General features: G+C 37.9%; 1 protein-coding gene across 5 annotated transcripts in view; it reads right to left on the bottom strand.

Moving 5' to 3' along the window:
• The window catches only part of UNC13C (unc-13 homolog C), a 647876-nt gene that overhangs the window by 278199 nt on the left and 347379 nt on the right, over positions 1-22298 (bottom strand). For all 5 annotated transcript variants that reach the window (XM_043920107.1, XM_043920110.1, XM_043920109.1 and 2 more), the window contains 2 exons: positions 11461-11617; positions 386-454 (listed from right to left, as the gene is read on the bottom strand). In XM_043920107.1, the coding sequence (XP_043776042.1) occupies positions 386-454; positions 11461-11617 (226 nt within the window). The remainder of the gene's footprint in view (positions 1-385; positions 455-11460; positions 11618-22298) is intronic.

Here is a 22298-nt window from a genome sequence, read left to right as displayed (position 1 = left end):
GAAGCTGAGGAAGTATCAGCAGGATATCTCATAAGAAGGGGCATCTTTCAAGATGAGGCCTGGGCCACATACTTCTAATTCATGAAGTAGCAGTGGGCCACTCAATCTGATGACTATTAAAATATTTAAAGCTATATGTGTACACACACACAGACACACAAACACACACACACAGAGTATTGTAGGCTGAAGTGGAGTGAGGTACCTGGACAAGGGATGTCTACTTGATTATTCAGGAGACCTGCCTACTCTGACAGCACGCAAGATTCCAAGATTATTATCTTTCCTTCTCTCTTACACAGTGGATAACATTTTTACAATATGACAAGAAATGATCTGAGCCAAGCACAGCATTTAACCTTTAGGCAAATAATTTTGTACATACCCTATACTTTGACAGGTCAATTCTTAAAGAGTTATGCAACTGGTCCAGTAGTTTAATGAATTTTTCCCTCTGTACAAAGCAAACACAAAATAGGAAAATGGAAATCAATGATCATTCTAAATATAGTCCTCACAACAAAACTTGTCCGAGTTACGGTCCCCATTTTATAGGTGTGGTGTTTAGTTTTCATTTCTGTCGCTTTGGTGACCCCCCATGCACTGTAGCCCACAAGGCTCCCCTGTCTTTGGAATTTTTCAGCCAAGAATATTGGAGTGGGTTGCCATTTTCTTCTCCAGGGGATCTACCCAACCCAGGGATCGAACCCATGTCTCCTGCATCAGCAGGCAGATTCTCTACCACCGAGCCACCACAGAAAACCATTTTATAGGAAGGAAGGTCAAAAATTGTCAGTTATTTCTCCCAGATCATAGAGCTGGTATGTGTAATAGCTGTGATTCAAGCTCAGGTCTCTGACACCAAATCCACACTCTTTCTGTAAGTCACACTGCCTCTCTCTGATGAATGAGACAGTATCCAGAGAGTTGTGTTAGAAAGAGTCCAGACAACACAGCAGTATGAGTCAGGAAGAAAAATATAACCCAACCTCCTACAACCCTCACGTGCCACACCATCTCTCCAAAATTAAACCACAGTTTTTTAAAGTTCTCCCATCTATGGAAGCAGGAATAACTGCTTTTTATCAAAATCAATTTCAAAAAGCACTTCCCTTTTGGTAATAGACTCATAATCTTAAAGGATCAACTGCCTTTACAGTGTATTTATGACTTAGTGCTAAAAAAAGTATAAAAATCAGGTGAACAAAAACTACTGATGCCTTCCTCTGATGCTGTTCAGTGTTGGACTGACCTCTTCAGAGAAGAATTTGAAGAGATAGATGATAATAATTAAGTAGTTTTGTAATAATTATAAAGATATAGGTGTGTGGATTTAACAAATTAGATAAGGTAAAAGCCATCAAAGTCACACAAAAAAATTATGGGTTGACAAAAACCACTCTGAGTCCCTGATTCCTAAACAAAAATGAAAAAAAAAAAATAGGGAGATGGTTAGATGACATTAAAGGCTTACCCCTACATTAATATTCTGTAAATACTACTTTACACTCTGCAATATATTAGAAAAACTAGAAATTTTTCCCAGTAGTTTCACATATAAGGTAGATTTATGGGGTATATAACTCATATTCCTTGGAGTCACTGATCTTGATGGAATGAGCTGAATATTAACAGGAGTTGATAAATTGTTCCTAAGTTGAGACTTCAATTTTCTGAATAAACTGCCTTTTATCAGGTTTATACATCAGTGAACAAAGTTGGAGTATGGTTTCTGTGTTAACTAACCCCTGTGGTGGCAGTGAAGGAGCCTAAGAAATGAAACTTGTCTTCCAAAAGCTTGTCATCTTATTAGGCAAGTAAGATTCTCCAGGAAAGCTGCCAAAAAACACAATGAATGTCTTGGATTTTTCTTTCTTATGCCCTACATACCTTCCTAGGGGAGGAGGTGACCTATACTGCCCTTTATTAACCCCCCATCACCCACTGATGTGGGTCAGTGACTCTCAATCAAAACAGAAAAATAAAAGAGCCCGTACAATCATCAGTTTAGGTCACAGTAGTTAATCATTCAGTGATCATAAAAATCAATGTGTTTGTGTCAGTTTCTGAATGCTCTATGCGACCTCTGTGATTGGTATGAATCATTAAGACAGCTGACATGACTCTAGTCAACCATGCTATGACCCAAACGCACTGGGACCAACTCATCTGGCCATCTGCCCAATATCCATTCTTCTTCTCTTCCTTCCTAATAGAAACTCAGGAGTCATATGTGTCCTTTATGAAACACTTATCTTCCCAGGCTTTTTTTTTTTTTTTAACCCTAGGAATGACCATGTAGCAACGTTTTGGCCACTAAGATGTATCTAGCTTATTAAAGGAGATAGAACTAGCCAAAATATTACCAGTGAATTATTATTTTGAAGGATTCTAAAAGAATGTTCTGCAGAATTTGTTGTATAATATTAGTGTTTGCCATATAATTCTTTGTCAGGCCATTTTTCCATTTGCCCTTTGTGTGTGCCTCCTTTTTCCATTTTAAACTCAGACTGGATACAAGAAGGTCAAATATACTGAGGCTATAAGATAAAAGCTAAACAAATGGTAAGAAGGATGAGGTGGGAAGCTAGGAGCCCCCACATTTCACCCTTAATTCTGGCTGTCCATCCTTTCAGAACACTGCAATCCTGAGCAGCTGTATTAGCCCTGAAATCCTTACCACCTCTGGACTTAGGTTACATGGGAAGAAAATACTGAGTTAACTTTGTTTAGTCTGTTTCACGCAGCTCAACAAAATTCTGACTGATACAGATTATGCATTTAGTCTTCCTACCGAGGTCTTCAGTGCCCAGCTGGACAATTACATTCAAAGAAAATAGAAAACTGGGGAGAAAACCACCAGGCTTGTTGCTGCTAAATCCCAAACAATATCAGATGATATGAAATTAAAAGTGTGCTGCTGATTGAATTTTCATAGACATTTTTTAAACAGCAGGACAGCTTGAAATTTAATTTTATTTACCATATTTCTATTTAGCTAGAGTGAGATTGGCTTTGTGAGAGCAGAGGGGGCCTATTACCTTCATGGTGTGATTTGAGAAATAAGAAAAGACTGTGTGATTAAAAAATGTTTCCCAAGGGGCATACCACGTTCCTGAAACTGCCACATTATGCCTGGTATTTGGTAGGGACCAAATCTGTAACATTAGCAGTAAGCATTGTCTGTTATAAAAAATTAAGTTTTAATTAGTTGACAAGAATAAGTCCAGACCAGGGGTCAGCAAACTACCTATGAAGAGCCAGACAGTAAATATTTGCAGCTCTGTGGTCTCTGTCACAACTACTAAACTCTGCCATTGCAGCACAGGAGTTTCTACAAACAGTATATAAATAAATGAGCATGGTTGTTTCCCAGTAAAATTTTGCTTATGGATACTGAAATGTAGATTTCATATAATTTTCATGCATCAAAAAATGGTAGTCTTTTGATTTTTTAAAACTACTTAAAAATGTAAAAGCTATTCTTAACTATAAGCCATACAAAACCAGCTGGTGGGCCACTTTTGGCCCAAGGAAAGAGGGAGTTATTTTGAATAGGGGGAGGCAGTTGTTATCCCACAAGGATACTCTTAGTAAGTTTCCCTAGGACCCTGGGAATCGTGGAAGGATTACAAGAAAGGTGTGTAAGGATGATAAGGAGCCTCTGCATCATCCCCAGCTTCTCTCTGGATCCACTTGCTTCTCAGTATCTCACTCCAAAAGCAGCGGTAGATTTACCTGAGCTAATGGTGCTTAAGCTCTGGGGGGTCTTCACTTGATTCAGCTTCCCAGGGATGAGCCCTAGCTACATGTTCAAACTGCCCTTAGGTTTTTACAAAATTTACGAGAATAGGATAAACGTATCCTGACCTGGACCAGAAAACAGTATTTTCTAGAAAGTATTTTCTAGATTATATCAAAAGCAGTCATTCTTTAGGCTGAACAGAAACATTTCAAGTAGAATTAATGAATAGGCTATTTTGACAAATTTTTGATAATTTAATTAATGCTAATTGTATGAATATATTGGAAACATATTTGCATTCCTTGTAGATTTGAGATTAATACTGATATTCACAGGGATACCATAAAATCATAAAATGCGAATGAAACAATGCTATCAATGACACACTAATTAATAAATGACATAAATTCATGACATAAATTCAAAGAGTATATAGTCACTTAATAGGCAACTTGCAAAGCGCTGAGATTTTATCATCCACTGAGCAAGAAAGCCTAATGTTTTGCTCAGTTTGACTAAACTTTAGATAGGCTTCTTCTTGACTCTGAGTCTTACTTCCAATTTTCTTTTTTTTATTTTTAAAGCTCTTTTCTTTTTTAGGGTTCCTTTTTTTTTTCACAATAGTAAAAGATGTTTATCAGTTTTCACAGTCAATAGGCTGACAAAAACAAAAGATAATTACAATTGCAAGCCATAAGGGGAACATGATTAACTTAACAATATAAAATAGTTACATACAATTTGGTGGGTCAAGCAGAGTGATATGGTAAGTGGAAGTGCATACACAAACAAGTGCACGTTTTCATCCTCCCAACCAGTCTATGTCTTTGGTTGGTGCATTTAATCTATTTACATTAAGGAAACTATTGATATGTATGATCCTATTACCATTTTCTTAATTGTTCTGGGTTTATTTTCTGTAGATCTGTTCCTTCTCTTATTTCCTGCCTAGAGAAGTTCCTTTAGCATTTGTTGTATAGCTGGTTTGGTGGTGTTGAATTTTCTTAACTTTTGCTTGTCTGGAAAGCTTTTGGTTTCTTTATCAAATCTGAGTGAGAGTCTTGCTGGGTAGAATATTCTTGGTTGTAGTTCTTCCCTTTCATCAGTTTAAACATACCATACCCTTCCATCAACAAAAACATTCCCTCTGGTTTATAGAGTTTCTGTTGAGAAAGCAGCTGATAGCCTGAGGGGACTTCTCTTGTATATTATTGATCGTTTTTCCCTTAATGCTTTAAATATTTTATCTTTGTTAACTTTTGTCAGTTTGATTACTATGTATCTTGGTCTGTTCCTCCTTGGGTTTATCCTGCCTGGGACTCTCTGGGTTTCCTGGACTTAGCTGACTATGTCCTTTCCCCATGTTGGGGAAGTTTTCAGCTATTACCTCTTCAAATATTTTCTCAGGTCTTTTCTCTCTCTCTTTTTGCAATTTGTTTTAGACATCATGTTTTTTTTTCTGTTTGTTTTTTTCATTTTCTATGATTGCAAGCATAGCTTGTCATTTTATCAGATAGTTCAGGTTTCTCAGGGATTTGGAAAAGGAACATACATGTTGGAACATGGCTGTGTGATCAGGAGGAAGAGCTGCCTTTTTAAATTATTACATAAGTTTCAGGTGAACCGTGTTATAGTTTGACATGTGTATACGTCTCATAGGGATTGCCACCACAAGTCTAGTTTCCATTCATCACCATAGAGCTGAATCCCTGCCTGATACAGATGCTCTCTTTCACCTCCAAACTTTCCTTTACAGAGTGAACTTTCTAAGTCAGAAATTCGAACAGCTTCTACATGGTTCCTCAAGAATTAAGTCCAAATATCTTAAAGTAAAAGTGAAAGTGAAGTCGCTCAGTCGTGTCCGACTCTTTGCAACCCCATGGACCGTGGCCTACCAGGCTCCTCCGTCCATGGAATTTTCCAGGCAACAGTACTGGAGTGGGTCGCCGTTTCCTCCTCCAGGGGATCTTCCCAATCCAGCGATCGAACCCGGGTCTCCTGCACTGCAGGCAGATGCTTTACCATCTGAGCCCCCAGGGAAGCCCTAGTGGGCTTGAAAGGCCCTCAGTCATCTAATGTCAATCCAGCAGCACAACAATCTCTTATATTTCCATCTCTTATTCTATCTGTGCTCCTCAGTAGGCACACTACACACCCTTTTAACTTACTTTTGCATCTTTTCCTTGTCTTTACTTCGAAGACCCAGGTAGTTTTCCTACTATTTCTTGGACTTTGAAAAATACTACTCACCCCTAAAAGTCCTGTTCCTTTTGGCAAGCTGCCATGAGCCTCTGAAGAGTATCAGTCACTTTCTCCTCCTCAATCTCAAAGCACATTTATAAAAACGAGCTCCTTTGACACCCCATTTGGGGAGTGATTTATGGTTATTGTCACACACAGTTATCTGACTATCCCATTAGAGTATAAGCCTCAGAGAACAGAAGTCAACATTTATCTTTCAGTCCCTCTACTACCAGCCATCATGCCTTACGTGAAGTATCACATAAACATGCATCTTATGAATAAGTGAATAAATAAAAGAATACACGTAATAATAAGGGATTGTTGTTGCTGTTCAGTTGCCCAATTGTGCTGGTCTCTTTGCGACCCCATGGACTGCAGCACACCTGGCCTCCTTGTCCCCCACCATCTCCCCGAGTTTGCCCAAGTTCATGTTCATTCCCTTGGTGATGCAGGGTATTTGTTTTGTGGGGCACTGGCTATGTCAAAGAAGGTGTCTCTGCTGAAGAAAAAAAATTGGGCTAAATAAACATAAATTTTACTAATAATTTATTTGCTATTTGTGTCTTAAGATAGGGCCGCTCAGGTGACTCAGTGTTAAAGAATCTGCCTACCAATGCAGGAGACATGGGTTTGATCCCTGGATTGGGAAGATCCCCTGAAGAAAATGGCAGCCCATGCCAGTATTCTTGCCTGGAAAATCCCATGGACAGAGGAGCCTGATGGGCTACAGTCTTGAAATACTCACTAAAGTTCCTAAATTTTCTTCTTCAGAGTTGAAAAATGGACTCCCACCCAATGGAAATTTTTCTTCTTTTTCAACTCTTGTTCTCCCTATGGTGTTTTCAACACCAATGAAGATATTTTTGTTCAATCAAATTCTTTGATCTTCTTGACTCCCAGCAATCTTTGCACACAAGGGTGTGCTGAAAAACCATTTTTTCCAAAAGAATAAAGCCTTGATTTTTAGCATTTACCAATTTTCATGATGTAAATGCTCTTCGTATTTCCAGTTTCAAGGATGGCTGTATTCAATAACCAGCTTGCAATATTCTTTAAAATTCAGCAATCATTGTCAGTCAGCAGGCACAAACTAGCTCTAGGACACCACTGTTTTACTCTCAATTTTCAACAGTCTTCTCCTAGATATGGAAGATGGCTCTTCCCTGATGGCTCAGTGGGTAAAGAATGCAGGAGACACGGGAGACTTGGGTTCCATCCCTGGGTTGGGAAGATCCCCTGGAGGAAGGCATGGCAACCCACTCCAGTATTCTTGCCTAGAGAATCCCCATGGACAGAGGAGCCTGGAGGGCTACCGTCCATGGTCCATGGGGTTGCAAAGAGTCAGACACAACTGAGTCTAAGCACAGCAGCAGCATTATGTTTCTATCCAAATCCTTTGTCTCTGTCACTATCATGATTCCACTTATCAAACCTAGATTCCACAGTGAGTCACTTCAACTTTTTTGATTGCCTAACCCTTCCATTGCCTCTTTTTTCGGCAAAATTTCAGCCTTATGCTGAATCTGTTACTACATCAGAATCTGCATGCTGAGAAATTCTGAGAAAAATGCACAGCCACATGAATTATGACAACAGAGTTATGCTTCCTAACACCAAATGAGACTTTCGGCTTTACTAGGAACTTGTCCTACGAGGCCCCGAGACATTCGTCTTTCTATTCCCTTCAGGAGCTTAACCAAACATTTTCCAGCCACGTCTAGCTCACACATCTTTATCATAGGCCTTATCTTACACATGAACATTTCTTGTCCTGTAGACAGAGAAGGATAGGAAACGCTGTAATGTAATGTAATTAGGGAAATGTTGACTTCATCAAATTTTCACTCTGTATATCAAAAACTTAGCATTCTCTGCAAGGACTCACACAACATTCCCTCAAATTTCAGAGCAGAACTTGTCCTTGTTTTAATTTCAAAGAATGTTCCTCCTTCAGTCCTCTTGACCACATTTACTTCTTTGTCCTATGGAATGTTATGGAATCACTTATGCTCCATCTGATTAATTTGCAACATCACTCTTGCAGTTAGTTCCTGTCCTAACAATGTATAAATATGTTCAGTGTATCTTATTAAACACTAAAAACTCCTACCCTACCAGACAGTAAAAATAACGTGTTTTTTTAAATGATAAAGCCTTTTAATCTTAACCAATCTCTTATACCATCTCATTCAAGTTGCTTAACAGATTAGTCTCAATTTCCTCACACATTTTCTCTATTTTTTCATTATTAAAAATATAATATAGAAAAATGTACAACTTTAATGTAAAGATGAATATAACTCCCCGCCCACACACACACCAAAAAAAAAAAAATTAGCTATTTCCTAGCAAGTGGTTGCACCACTGGCATTTTGGTACATTGTCTTTCAGGCTTGTTTCTAAACCAGTAACTATGTATGTACATATGTGTATGTGTGTGTGTGTTTTCAATGTTGGAATTAGAGTATATATGAGTTTTGTATGTATATGTTTTTGTCATTATTTCATGTGCACTGCTCAATTATATACACGTTCCTTTAAAAACTTGATTCTTAAGTTACTGAAATTAAAAAAACTTGATTTTTTAAATGATTGTATTATATTTTAGGGAATAAACAAACCCTAATTTATACCAGTATTCATACGTGCCATTCACTGAGGATTTCTAAGAAATTAGGCTTTAATCTCAACCACTTCACTTAGCAATGACCTCCTAACTGCCAAAACCTCATTTCCTTCTGGATCTTACTTGGACTTTTTGCAACAGTTGACAAAGCAATACACTTCTCTTTTCTTAAAATATTTTTACCTTGTCTTTCATAATGTCAGATTCTTATTATCGTTTTTACCCTATTTGTCTAACAATTTTCCTCAGTGAACTTTGCTTGCCCCTCCTCTTCACACATGTGTTCTATAGTTTTCACTTTATTCTTAAACATTTTTCATCTAAACCATGACTTTAAATAGCACTGCACACAAAAAAATCTGGATTTGGAAGAGTAGTGATTTTGTTTTCTTAAATATATGTTTGCTTTACAATCCTTATAGGTAAGAAAGCTTTTCCACTCTTTTTTTTTTTTTTTTTGAGATTAAATGTGTCTAGATTACACCTTTGGGCAAGATAAAAAGGGGGCTCTATAATGGTGCTTCTATCTGAGTCACAATTGACAGCATCAGCTTCAGAAATCAGATTAATAAGAACTTCAGGACAAGTGGATTCAGGGAATGTTATACTTTTGTATATGTATTTTCCTGAGCAAATTGGATTCTTTTCAATAGGTAGAGAAAAATCTAGCCAAATTTATGTATCAAATTACCAAGTTATCAAGATGGTAGTCTGAAAAAAGACTTCTTATTTGACAGTCTTCTAAATTATTTGACTTACAAAATGAACTTTTTAGTAATTATGTTGCTACTAGAACACTACAAAGTAGTGAAATCACTTTGGCTCCTCTTCTTTGGTCAGCATGAAGCATGCTATCTCATTTTCCTCCAGGTAGTTTTTACAGTGGAAATTAATCACATAAATACAGCTTTTACTCAGAGGTAGACAGGCTCAGTGTTCCACAGATTGGCTTATTCTCTACAGTATACCCAGGCAGAATATTAAAAGCAAAACAATTTCAAAACACCAAATGCTTTATGTTACAGGTAAAATCCCAAGACAGTGAGATTGTTATCAAGATGAGGTTTTTATAACAAAAACTGTTCTGTGATCTGATAATGCCATAACAGTACTTTGTTGAGCTGGTTAGGGATTTTTCTTTGGTGCCAGCTCTTAGAAGAGTCGATCTGTCTAACAAAAGCAGCTGATGTTGTATTGTATATACCGTAGGTAGTCAGGAGAGATGAAACCGTCATACCTTATATTTAGAGAGAACTGTGAAGTCTTAAAAACTAGTTTATCTTTTACTTCATTTGATTTCCATATTAAACTTGAGAAACATGTTAGAGCAAAAATTTTATCCTCACTGAATGTACTGAGATACTGAGGTTTAAATGACTGAACTGACTTGCTAAATTTGAATACAAACTCAAACTCCATGACTCCTAACCCAGAAAGTGTTCTCTTCTATTAGTATTTATTTTGATGTGTCAATAAATAATAATTACCTTTTCCTTTAATCCATTCCAACTGATCTCACACACTTCTCATGCACTTTCTTCTAGATGTGAAGGACAAGGCAAGAATAAACATAGCAGCACTTTACAATCTTTTGTTTGTTAGGTCTCATTTGTTTCCACTCTATGATACATACCTCAAAATTCGATTTCTAACAACATAATCAATAATAAAAATCTATTCAGTGAACCAATTTGGAAGCACAGTGAAAAGAGAAACTATGGTGTCATGGAAACCACTCTCCTACCATGGATCTTAGTTTCCTCCACAAACAAATGAGTATAGAACTACTTGTCTTACATGGTTATTGACAGCTACTGCCTACCAAAGGCCCTCGTGAAAATCTGGGGAATATTTCAGGCATCTTTCCCTTCCCCCACTGCTCACATGCCTAAAGACACAAAGAACTGTTGATTCTATGCTCTGAAAAGCTCTGGAATTTTTCTTTCCAATCTCATCTCCACCAACTCTCAGTTTAGATCTTTATCACTTTACTGGGATTACCATAAATTTATATCTTATTTCCGATCTTGTCAATTTCAATTTCATTATGCTTATAGAGAATGGGTTCCAGCATCAGGTACAACAGATAAATACTTGAGACTCCTTAGGATCCTGCATTTTTACTTTTCAACATGTTATTAAATGCATTTGAATATATCAGGTGGACAGTCTTAATTAGGTACAGATAGTTTTCTCAGGCTCTATACACCTAACACTTTTTCATTTTCATTTAGGTAATATGTCCTTATCCATTAGTACCAGTAGAAATCCATAAGAAGTGTAAATGAAAACCCCAAAGGCTCTAGAGAAGCCATCTGAGCTCACACTTACCAGGGAACAATATCTGAAAATTTGCATTCATGGGGAAGTTTCCTATAAACAATTCTACTCTATTACAAAATATGTTTTCCTACATTGGAAAAGCCATTACATATATGAAGATTTAATCTAATGAAGATACGCACTGACTATCAAACTTTAAACTTCAGTCTATCATACTAAGAGACAAGCAAGAGCTTCCCTGGTGACTCAGCGGTAAAGAATCCGCCTCCCAATGCAGGAGACTCCGCTTTGATTCCTAGATCAGGAAGATCTCCTGGAGAAGGAAATGGCAAGCCACTCAAGTATTCTTGTCTGGGAAATCCCATGGACAGAGGAGTCTGGTGGGCTACAGTTCACGGGGTCACAAAGAATTGGACACAACTGAGTGAATGAGCATGCACTGAGATTCTCCCTAAGATGTATATTCCGCAGCAAAATTCTAAGATATGTGGAATCCAAAACTCCTTGAAAATCTAACTCTAATAAGTTATGAGAAATTTTTAGTTCAAAAAATAATACTTACTCCGAAGTTGGTAGCAGCAAATCGATCTGAGGCAGAAACTTGCACATTTGTTGAAATGGTTGTGTGAGCATAGAAAGCGTTTATATTTGCCAGCAAGGTGCTCATTACAGCAGGGACACCAGGGCACATGTATTTAGAAGACAGACAGGAGAAATGCCTGTAAGACAAAAACATTAAGTGCTTTAAAAACAGAACCTAATTAATTCACATAGCAGCATATCCTCTAACATCAGCAATTAAACAATTCCTCGACTGTATCTGTGAAAAGGAGAAAAAACTCTTGCAACCCCTAACTGAAAGAGAATGCGATTCCAGCCTTTTAAAAATTTCTCATTCACAAATGTGAAGTGGTTTAATTAGAATGTGATTTGTCATGCGGACATGTGCATAATTTCTTTCAACTGGAGAGTGCTGTGTGTGCACACACACAGTGCTATCTTCAGTGGAATCTCACACTGTCGAAAAGCAAGAACCCAGGAGTCTATCATCTCTGGCAACTCTGTCCCTAACGAGTTTAGCTCCTGAAGTGTTGTATTGCAACCAGAATGTGCTTCCACACTTGCTTTCCTCTCACATCAATAAGGTAAACAGGAAGCCCTCCTTTCATCGCACGATGATTAAACAAGTCAACTTAACATCTGACCTGAGTCTAGTTTGTGAGCTTTTGTCATTAAGGAGTAGTTTCCACAAGCAGTTTTATTTTCTGAGATTTTGCTAAATCCTGGATTTAATTAAGCAAACAAACGAACAGTGAAGACAAATTAAATTATGCCAGCTTTATGCTTAAAGATCATTTCTTTTAAACCTTGAATAATAGTATCATTTACAGACATCAGAAGCATCAAGTATTCAATTCTGTTACTTCTCTCATGAAAACCTGTTTCATTTGAACTCTAACAAAAGACTTAAAAATTGAAAGCACAGCTTGTGATAAAAGTGGAAAGATAAAACATCCATGGAATAAAGAAAATTTCAGTACATAATCTGATCCCATTTTGCCCTCATATCTCAGTAATTTGTCTACCACTTAGGCAACCTGAATTTTGAGAGAAAAAAACTGTGAGGACTCAGTTCTTGATGAGTGAAAGATAAGAAAGAGAAGTGGTTACATTCCAAGTCTTTAGTTTGGGTGACTAGGTGAGTGATGCTTCTGCCAAATGAGTTGGAACTAAAAAGAAGAAAAGGAATTAAGGTGGGGATTATGCATTCAATTGAGTTTAAAGCACCTGAAGAGCTTTCATATAAGAATGTCCACCAGGTTGTTGGAGACCTGGGGATCTGGGGATCACTTCAAAACCATGAGAATGGATAAGGTTATCCAGGGAAATCAAGTAGAATGAACAGTGTCAGGAAATGGAACCTAGGGAATACTGACATATAGTGAACTGGTGGAAGAAAAATAAGTGAATTCTAGGGCTGAGATAAAATTTAAAATGACAGTTTAAAGGAAAGCTAGGCCAGTGGAATTAGGGAACCCATGGAATAGGAGATTTGAAGGGTTAAGGATGACTGATGCTGATAGGTGCATTGAAAGAGTCTTATAAGAACCTAAAATAACTATTGGACTTGACAAATAAACATCATGTGGCTGTAAGAAAATCAATGTTAGTGGAGTGACTGGGGGTTGCATCAAGAGGAAAGATGATGGAAAGTGAGAAAGTAGCAGAAAATGATCAAGGAAAAATGGATCAATACCATATTTTGTTGATCTTTAGCTAAGGAGTTCATGGAGTTGGCTGAAATTTCCGCAGAGGGAAGTGATACCATCAGGTGAATCTGGGAAGATGACACTGAAGTGGTGTAAAGATGGATTGAAAAGAGTAGGTATTGGAAGCAGAACAACAACGTAGGGGATGTGGAAGCAAAAAATGACCTTTCTGCCCTGAATCCAATATGACTAAGGACTTCACATACCATAGTCAGAAGGAACAAAATATTTTGCACCTTGAGATGATCTAAAAATCACAGAGTCACACTATTTCTTATCTCCCAAATATAAAAACCTCAAATATTTCTCTAAAATCTGAATTTCCTAACAAACAACTGTGAACTGAAGTTTAGCCATGATATATCTGAAAATGTATAATGACCTCTGGGAATATGAATACCAGGTGGAAAGCTGCTGCTTCTGCCAACAATAGCACAAGAACACCATGTAAACCAGGTAGCCTTAGGAATGTTATGGTTTTTTTGGCCAGGGCTTCTAAAGTTTCATTCCCCCTCTGTACTTGTTGTAATTAAATAGATTTTCCTTTTCTGATTTTTTTTCTCCCTAAGGTCACAGAGCAAGTAAGGTGATTAAGGATTAGAGTTCAAGCAATGCAAGTTCAGAAACATCTCTCTTAACTACCAGGGTGACCTTCTCTTAATTTATTCTCCTCCCTCTCTAATACTGTATGTTATGCATTGTGTATGTATCTGTTTCTTCCAGAATACTTAGTTGTCATTTCATCCGGCTCACCTCCAGCATAATGTTTTCTTGTACACAGGAGTTGGTCCCTAAGTGTTTAATGAAGCCAAGTGAAAGCAGGATGAGTTATCGGCATGTAAGGAGAGTTAGTGTATAGGATGTGCACTTGGTTACTTTGAGTATGACAGTTTATTACAACATCCAGCTGCTCTGTGAACATTGAGTTGAAGTGCATAGCAGTTAATGCCATAATGATCACAACTCTGAAGGTGAATTGTATTCTGCTTATAACTGGTACCCTGAGAGCAATATTTTAAATTTTCCTGAGTATTAGGCATGCATTCATCTTAGTGACCTGACAGAAATATTTTACCTCCTCATTCAAGTGTAACTGAGATGATTTGTGGGGTCTGATGGGAGGTAGTCAGCTGTACATGATCTATTGTGATCTCCTGTAGAAATAGCCACAAAAACCAAAAAAGGATGTGAAATCATAGCAGTGTAAAAAATCAGGTGTGGCAATCAAAGCTTTCCTATATCTGGGAGGGACTTTGCCTAAGCTTACAGCAGTTGAATAGCCTGAGAGGTATTCAGTGACTGACTAGTGTCTAAACTCTTAAACTCTTAACCTGACTAAGGAAGAAACGGGAGGATATTTCTAGGAACCATACATTGTGACAACCCCCCACATCCGAAATGTGAGCCCTAGGAGGCTGGCCAGTAAGGCTGTCACTCACTGTCCTGTTCCGTGATAATGGCTTCCCAAGGCGGTGAACCTGCCTCTCGTTTCCCACACCTTCTCAGTCTATGCCCACTGAAGAGTACACAGCTCCCAAGACTGCCATACAGCCTGCACGATAGGGGACGGGCAATGGGATTTGAAGCTACTTAGAACAAAGGGCTGGAAGAACACGGAGAAGAGTACACCCTGGAGATTAAATACAGCCTTTGATGTTCTGCTCTAGCAAGACAAGAATTCACAGGTTGTTTACATTATCCAGGAAAAGGCATCTGGCTCTTCCACAGAGCCCACCAATAGGAGCAGGTAAATATCTCTGCTCAATCTAAATGCACATTGCATTTGAATAAAGTCATAGCACAGAGGGAACATTTTTGAAGGATCACTTACCATTATAGGATCTGCAGGTGAATACTGGTACCATCCTGGTGGTTTACAAATACTAATTTAGATTCAAAGAATCCCCCCTGTAAGTTGCCAAACAAGCAGGATGCAAACATCCATGCATGTTATTATCATAACATACACATGTGCGCGCACACACTTAAACAGCAAAAACAACTAAGAACTTGGTAGGAAATACTATTAACTAAAATGGTCAAAATGTTGTCTCTGGGCGGCACTACATATTTTTGTAATTAAAAAACATATCTTGTACTTTTAAAAACACTTTACCATTAGCATGTTTTATTGCCCTAACTGGAAAAATATAATACATACATATTTTAAATGTTAATTCAACTTTTGCTCTACTGTTGATTTTTATAAGTCTTTATATAACTTTTAGCACCAATAAGAAAGAAATACAACTCCTTTTAAATTTTGTTTGACTAAGGTTAACTTTTCTTTATATATTTTTTTTTAATAAAACAGTAAAACTTTTCAAGTATACAATGTATAACCTATATTATACTTTACAGTATCATTAAATAAGGTTTTTGTGGATGAAGTTAAACAAATCATACATAAGATACTCTTCTCTTTCAAAATGTATCATAGACCTAATTTCTGATTGAGTAAATGCAAAAAAACACTATAAAATTACTAAGAAATAGAAGTCAGTTTTATAATAAAATATATTACTGGGAGAACAGGATTAACACACACAGTACAATATATCAATATATGTAATACAGATAACTATTAAGGACCTACTGTATAGCACAGTGAACTCTACTCAGTACTTGGAAAAGAATCTAAAAAAGAATAGATGTAAAAAAAAAAAAAAAGAGTAGATGAATGGATATGTATAACAGATTCACTTTGCTGTACATCTGAAATTAACATCATTGTAAATTGTACCCCAATAAAAATTAAAAATAAATATCAAGGATTAATTTTAAAGATATTAATAAAATGATGTCTCATAACTTCCAATGGAAAACACAGGGATGAAAATGGTAAAGATGTGAAAAATCAAAGGGCAAAGAGGAAAATTTAACATTTCACTAAATAATACTGTTCACCCCATCTGATTTTTATACCAGTTTCAATATCAAATTAGCATCACTATGATGCTTTTTTTGTCAGTTGGTTAAAATTACAAACAACAAAATTTTTGTTGTTTGTTAAAGGGAAAAGAGATCGAAGTCATAAATATGACTCTCCTAAATTTGGTCAGAATTTCATTGAACATGTCTCAATATATCTAAAAATTAAAGATACAACACTTAAAACGAAGTTGTAACCTTTTGGAATTTATATTAAAATGTTCTTCAGAACTAGTGACTCAGGAATTAAACAATGAGTTGGAATACCAGGATTAAAAGTTTAAGCATTTGATATTAACTAAAAAAATAAAACACTGACACTGAAACCCAGAAACAGAATTTCCAAGTCACTCTAAGAAATATAATATTTTACCTAGCTGGTAAAAATACCTGTACTTCTTTAGAAAATATGACTATGAATACAGTAAGTTAAAGACAGTAGCTGTTGGTATCAAAACAATAATCTATACTGAACTTTCTTTTTCACCTTTGCTTTTAACCATAAATGATAAATGGTTAGGCAGCCAATATAATATAGGTAGTAGTATGCATCAAAGTATAATTCTTAGATGACTGAAGGACAAAAAGAAAAAAGAGATGAACTTCAAAGAAGTAAAGATATTCATTACGGTAATGGCTACATTTCTAAGAAATCTTGCAGAAATAGTCAACAAAAAGCCTTTTTTTTTTTTTTTTTGGTATGTGGAGGAAAGTGGTTGGGCTAGGGAGGGATAATCAGTGGCCAATTAAGAGTTATAGGTACCATGGAGTAGAGATGATTCATTCTAACCCTAGTTCAGGCAGTGACCTCAGAAAAGTAACTTTCTCATGCACAGATTCAGTCAATCCATCTGTAAAATCAAAGGACTATGAGAAGATCTAATTCTTACAGTCTCTAATGTGCTATGAATCTCTGAATACAGAGAACACATCCAGCCTAGTCATACACATTATCTTCCCTACCAACAGCATTTGATTCATCAGCACGAATGGATAGTTGAGACGACCAGGAAGTAGGGGCAGGGGACTTATACTGTGGCATCCTTTGCACTTGGTGAGTTTTCAGCTAACAGACTTCTACCTGGTCTTCAGTTTGGCAGTATTTGCCTCTCAGTCTGTGTGTGCCCATTCTTCATGCAGGGTTACTGACAAGGCAAACTTTCTTGCCTCTAACCATTGCCAAGTCTGTGCCTCAACCACTAATGCCAAAGAAGATGAGGTTGAATGGTTCTGTGAAGACCTACAAGATCTTCTAGGACTACTGCCAAAAGAAAAAAAAAGAAAGAGATGTTCTTTTCAACATAGGGGACTGGAATGCAAACGTAGGAAGCCAAGAGATACCTGGAAGAACAAACAAGTTTGGCCTTGGATTTCACAATGAAGCAGGGCATTAATAGAGTTCTGCCAAGAGAATGCACTGGTCATAGCAAACACCCTCTTCCAACAACACAAGAGATGACTGCATACATGGACACCACCAGATGGTCAATATTGAAATCAGACTGATTATATTCTTTACAAAGATGGAGAAGTTCTATACAGTCAGCAAAAACAAGATGGGGAGCTGACGGTGGTTTAGATCACGACGTCCTTATTGCAAAATTCAGAATTAAATTGAAGAAAGTAGGGAAAACCACTAGGCTATTCAAGTATGAGCTAAATCAAATCCCTCATACAGTGCAGGTGAAAAAGAGATTCAAGAGATCAGATCTTATAGACAGAGTGCCTGAAGAACTACGGATGGAGGTTCATAATATTGTATAAGAGGCAGTGATCAAAAACATCCCCAAGAAGAAGAAATGCAACAAGGCAAAATGGTTGTCTGAGGAAGAGTCACAAAGAGCTGAGAAAAGAAGAGAAGCAAAAGGCAAAGGAGAAAATGAAAGATATACCAGCTGAATGCAGAGTTCCAAAGAATAGCAAGGGGAGATAAGAAAACCTTCTTAAGTGAACAATGTAAAGAAATAGAGGAAAACAATAGAATGGGAAAGACTATAGATCTCCTTAAGAAAATCAGAGATACCAAGGGAGCATTTCATGAAAAAATGGTCACAATAAAGGACAGAAATGGTATGGACCTAACAGAAGATATTAAGAAGAGGTGGCAAGAATACACTGAAGAACTGTACATAAAAGGTCTTAATGACCTGGATAACCAAAATGGTGTGATCACTCATCTAGAGCCAGACATCTTTGAGTGTGAAGTCAAATGGGCCTTAGGAAGGATTACTAAGAACAAGGCTAGGGAAAGTGATGGAATTCCAGGTGAGTCATTTCAAATCCTAAATGATGATGCTGTTAAAGTGTTGCACTCAATATGCCAGCAAATTTGGAAAACTCAGCAATGGCCACAGGACTGGAAAAGGTCAATTTTCATTCCAATCCCAAAGAATGGCAATGCAAAAGGACATTCAAACTATTGTACAATTGTGCTCATTTCACATGTTAGCAAGGTGGTGCTCAAAATCCTCCAAGCTAGGCTTCAACAGTATGTGAACTGAGAACTTCCAGACGTACAGTCTGAATTAAGAAAAGGCAGAGGAACCAGAGATCAAATTGCCACCATCTCTTGGTTCATAGAAAAAAGAAGGGAATTCCAGGAAAAAATATCTACTTCTACTTTATTGACTACACTAAAGCCCTTTGATTGTGCGGATCATAACAAACTGTGGAAAATTATCCAAAAGATCAGAATACCAGATCACCTTACTTGGCTCCTGAGAAATCTGTACGCAGGTCAGGAAGCAACAGTTAGAACTGCAAATGGAACAATGGATTGTTTCAAAACTGGGGAGAGGAATAGGTTAAGGCTGTATATTGTCACCCTGCTTATTTAACTTACATGCAGAGTTCATCATGTGAAATGCCAGGCTGGATGAAGCACAAGCTGGAGTCAAGATTTCTGGGAGAAATATAAAAATCCCAGATATGCAGATGACATCACCCTAATGCCTGAAAGCAAAAAGTAACTAAAGAGCCTCTTGATAAAGGTGAAAGAGGAGAGTGAAAAAGCTGGCTTTAAACTCGACATTCAGAAAACTAAGATCATGGCATCAGGTCCCATCACTTCATGGCGAATAGATGGGGGAAAATGGAAACAGGGATACACTTTATTTGCTTGGGCTCCAAAATCACTGCAGATGGTGACTATAGCCATGAAATACAAAGATGCTTGCTCCCTGGAAGAAAAGCTATGACCAACCTAGACAGCATATTTAAAAGCAGAGACATTACTTTGCCTACAAAGGTCCCTTTTGTCAAAGCCATGGTTTTTCCAGTAGTCATGTATGGATGTGAGGGTTGAACCATCAAGAAGACTGACTGCCAAAGTTGATGCTTTTTAAATGTGGTGTTGGAGAAGATTCTTGAGAGTCCATTGGACAGCAAGGAAATCAAACCAGTTAACCCTAAAGGAAATCAGTCCTGAACATTCATTGGAAGGACTAAAACTGAACCTCCAATACTCTGGTCACCTGATTTGAAGATCCAACTCAAGACCCTGATGCTGGGAATGACTGAAGGCAAGAGGAGAAGGAGACGACAGAGGATGAAATGGTTGGATGGTATCACTGACTCAATGGACGTTAGTTTGAGCAAACTCAGGGAGATAGTAAAGGACAGGGAAGCCTGGTGTGCTGCAGTCCATGGGGTCCCAAAGAATCGGACAACTGAGTGATGGAACAACCACCACCATTGCCTTTTAAGGCTGCCATTCTCATACAACATAAATTATTCCTGGGGGGGGGGAGAAAGAGCAGGAACAGGATTATAGGCACAATTAGCCATTCAAAATGACAGTATATCTCTACAGCAAACCACTCCCTCAAACAGCCCATCTTCAAATAGTATATGTCAAAATTACTACTGAGTAATCTCTCAAAATGTTTAACTTTTCCCCAGGAAGACATGATTTGAAAGCAATGGATTAATAATGCTAAAAAGACTTAACTGCTTTTGTAAGAAAATGGGTTTAGTGTCAAACCAATTTAATGAATGGAATTTCAATGCCATGGGGAAAGTTAAAAGTCACAAACCCCAAAATGATGCTTAAATTGCTTATAATGAGATAGCTATTGGTATTTTTTCAGTTGACACAACTGTTACAACACTATCAACCATTCAAAATACTATTGAGAAAATATTAGGAAATTGTTGTTGTTAGTTGCTAAATCATATGCAACCCTTTTGCAATTTCTTGGATTTGCAACAGTTGGTTCCTGTTTCCTTCTCCAGGGGATCTTCCTGACCAGGGATTTCAAATAATAAATCTGGATTCAGTCCACTTGCTATTGTTTTGATGAAAATAAGACAATCATCTAACTCTCCTGTCTTTTTATCGACAATGTCCTTAATCACAGGCTTACTTGGTGACTCCGCAGTAAAGAATCTGCCTGTAATGCATGAGACCAGGGCTTGATCCCTGGGTCCCGAAGATCCCCTAGAGGAGGAAATGGCAATCCATTCCAGTATTCTTGCCTGGGAAATCCCACAGACAGAGGAGCCTGGTGGGCTACAGTCCATAGGGTCTCAAAGAGTCAGACATGACTGAGCATGGACAAGTAGCATAGCATAGTCCCTGCTGCTAAGTCACTTCAGTCGTGTCCGACTCTGTGCGACCCCATAGACGGCAGCCCACCAAGGCTCCCCTGTCCCTGGGATTCTCCAGGCAAGAACACTGGAGTGGGTTGCCATTTCCTTCTCCAATTCATGAAAGTAAAAAGTGAAAGTGAAGTTGCTTAGTCGTGTCCAACTCTTAGCGACCCCATGGACTGCAGCCCACCAGGCTCCTCCATCCATGGGATTTTCCAGGCAAGAGTATTGGAGTGGGGTGCCATTGCCTTCTCCAGCATAGTCCCTAATCACACCCATCTTATGGTTTCAAAGAATGGGAAATGCTTTTGATAGAAAAGATTGAAAAATCAATTATGAAAATGAGAGCAGAATGATTGGAAAGAAGCACCAAAATGCAGTGATTCTTAGCGTCTTAGAGGAGATTTCAGAGAAGCAATATAATAAGACAAAGGGAACAGACAAAAAAACAGACAAAAGGACGTGTGTGTTAGTCACTAAGTCATGTCCCACTCTTTGCGACCCTACGGACTGTAGTCTGCCAGGCTCCCCATGGGATTCTCCAGGGATGAATACTGGCGTGGGTTGCCATTTCCTTCTCCAAGGGATTTTCCCAACCCAGGAATTGGATCCAGGTCTCCTGCATTGTAGGCAGACTCTTTACCATCTCAGCTACCAGGGAAGATGAAAGGAAAGACTACCTATATCCGTAATGTTAGAAATACACTGAAATACACTAAAATAATATTCATGGGCTCCCAGGTGGTGTTAGTGGTAAAGAACCTTCCTGCCAATCCAGGAGATGTAAGAGATGTGGGTTCGATTCCTGGGTTGGGAAGATTCCCTGGAGGAGTGCATGGCAACCCATGTCAATATTTTTGCCTGGAGAATCTCATAGATAGAGAAGCCTGGTGGGCTACAGTCCATAGGGTTGCAAAGAGTCAGACACAACTGAAGCAACTTCGCATGCACACAAAATAATACCTATCACATTTGCTCTTAAAAATTCAGACTAGCATGCATTTCAATGATTTTACTCATCATTATCAGTAATGAGGAAGCTGAAACCTTTAAAGATCACTTCTCCTTTGGCCAAAAGCATCATAGCTTTTCATAAATAGTGTGGATTGCTTGAGCTCAATTATGGACAGTTTGAGCACCAGGCCAGTGGGGAGGGACAGGAAAGTATGAAATGTATACGGTTTAGAGGAATGATGGAAGTTGAAGAGTAAGTAAGCATGACGCCTTCATGCTGCCTGCCTCTCAGCATTATCTGAAACCTTTCCTCATCTGTGCCTGGAATGGTCCCTCCATGGGTACACACTTACAGCACACAATCATGCCTTCATTATACTGTCTTGTTATTAGGTGATTTATTCTTCCTCTTCTCCCTCACTGGGGATGAAGAGATATTGGCATATTTCCACTGTCCTGTACAAGTCTTTGTACTTAGATGCTCAGACAGTGTCTATCAGATAAATGAATTACATCTTCTGGAAAGTGGCTTCGTGAGAAACTGGACCTTAACTTCTTGCTTGCTGATATATTCTCAGTGCCTAGAAAACTTTTGGCACATAACAGGTACTCAATAAATATTTTTTAAAAGAATCGATGATTCAATTAAGCAGCA

The sequence above is a fragment of the Cervus elaphus genome, chromosome 12 (assembly GCF_910594005.1).
Source record: "Cervus elaphus chromosome 12, mCerEla1.1, whole genome shotgun sequence".
Taxonomy (NCBI): Eukaryota; Metazoa; Chordata; class Mammalia; order Artiodactyla; family Cervidae; genus Cervus; species Cervus elaphus.
The sequence above is the reverse complement of the archived record's forward strand: the minus strand, read 5'-3'. Positions and strand labels throughout refer to the sequence as shown.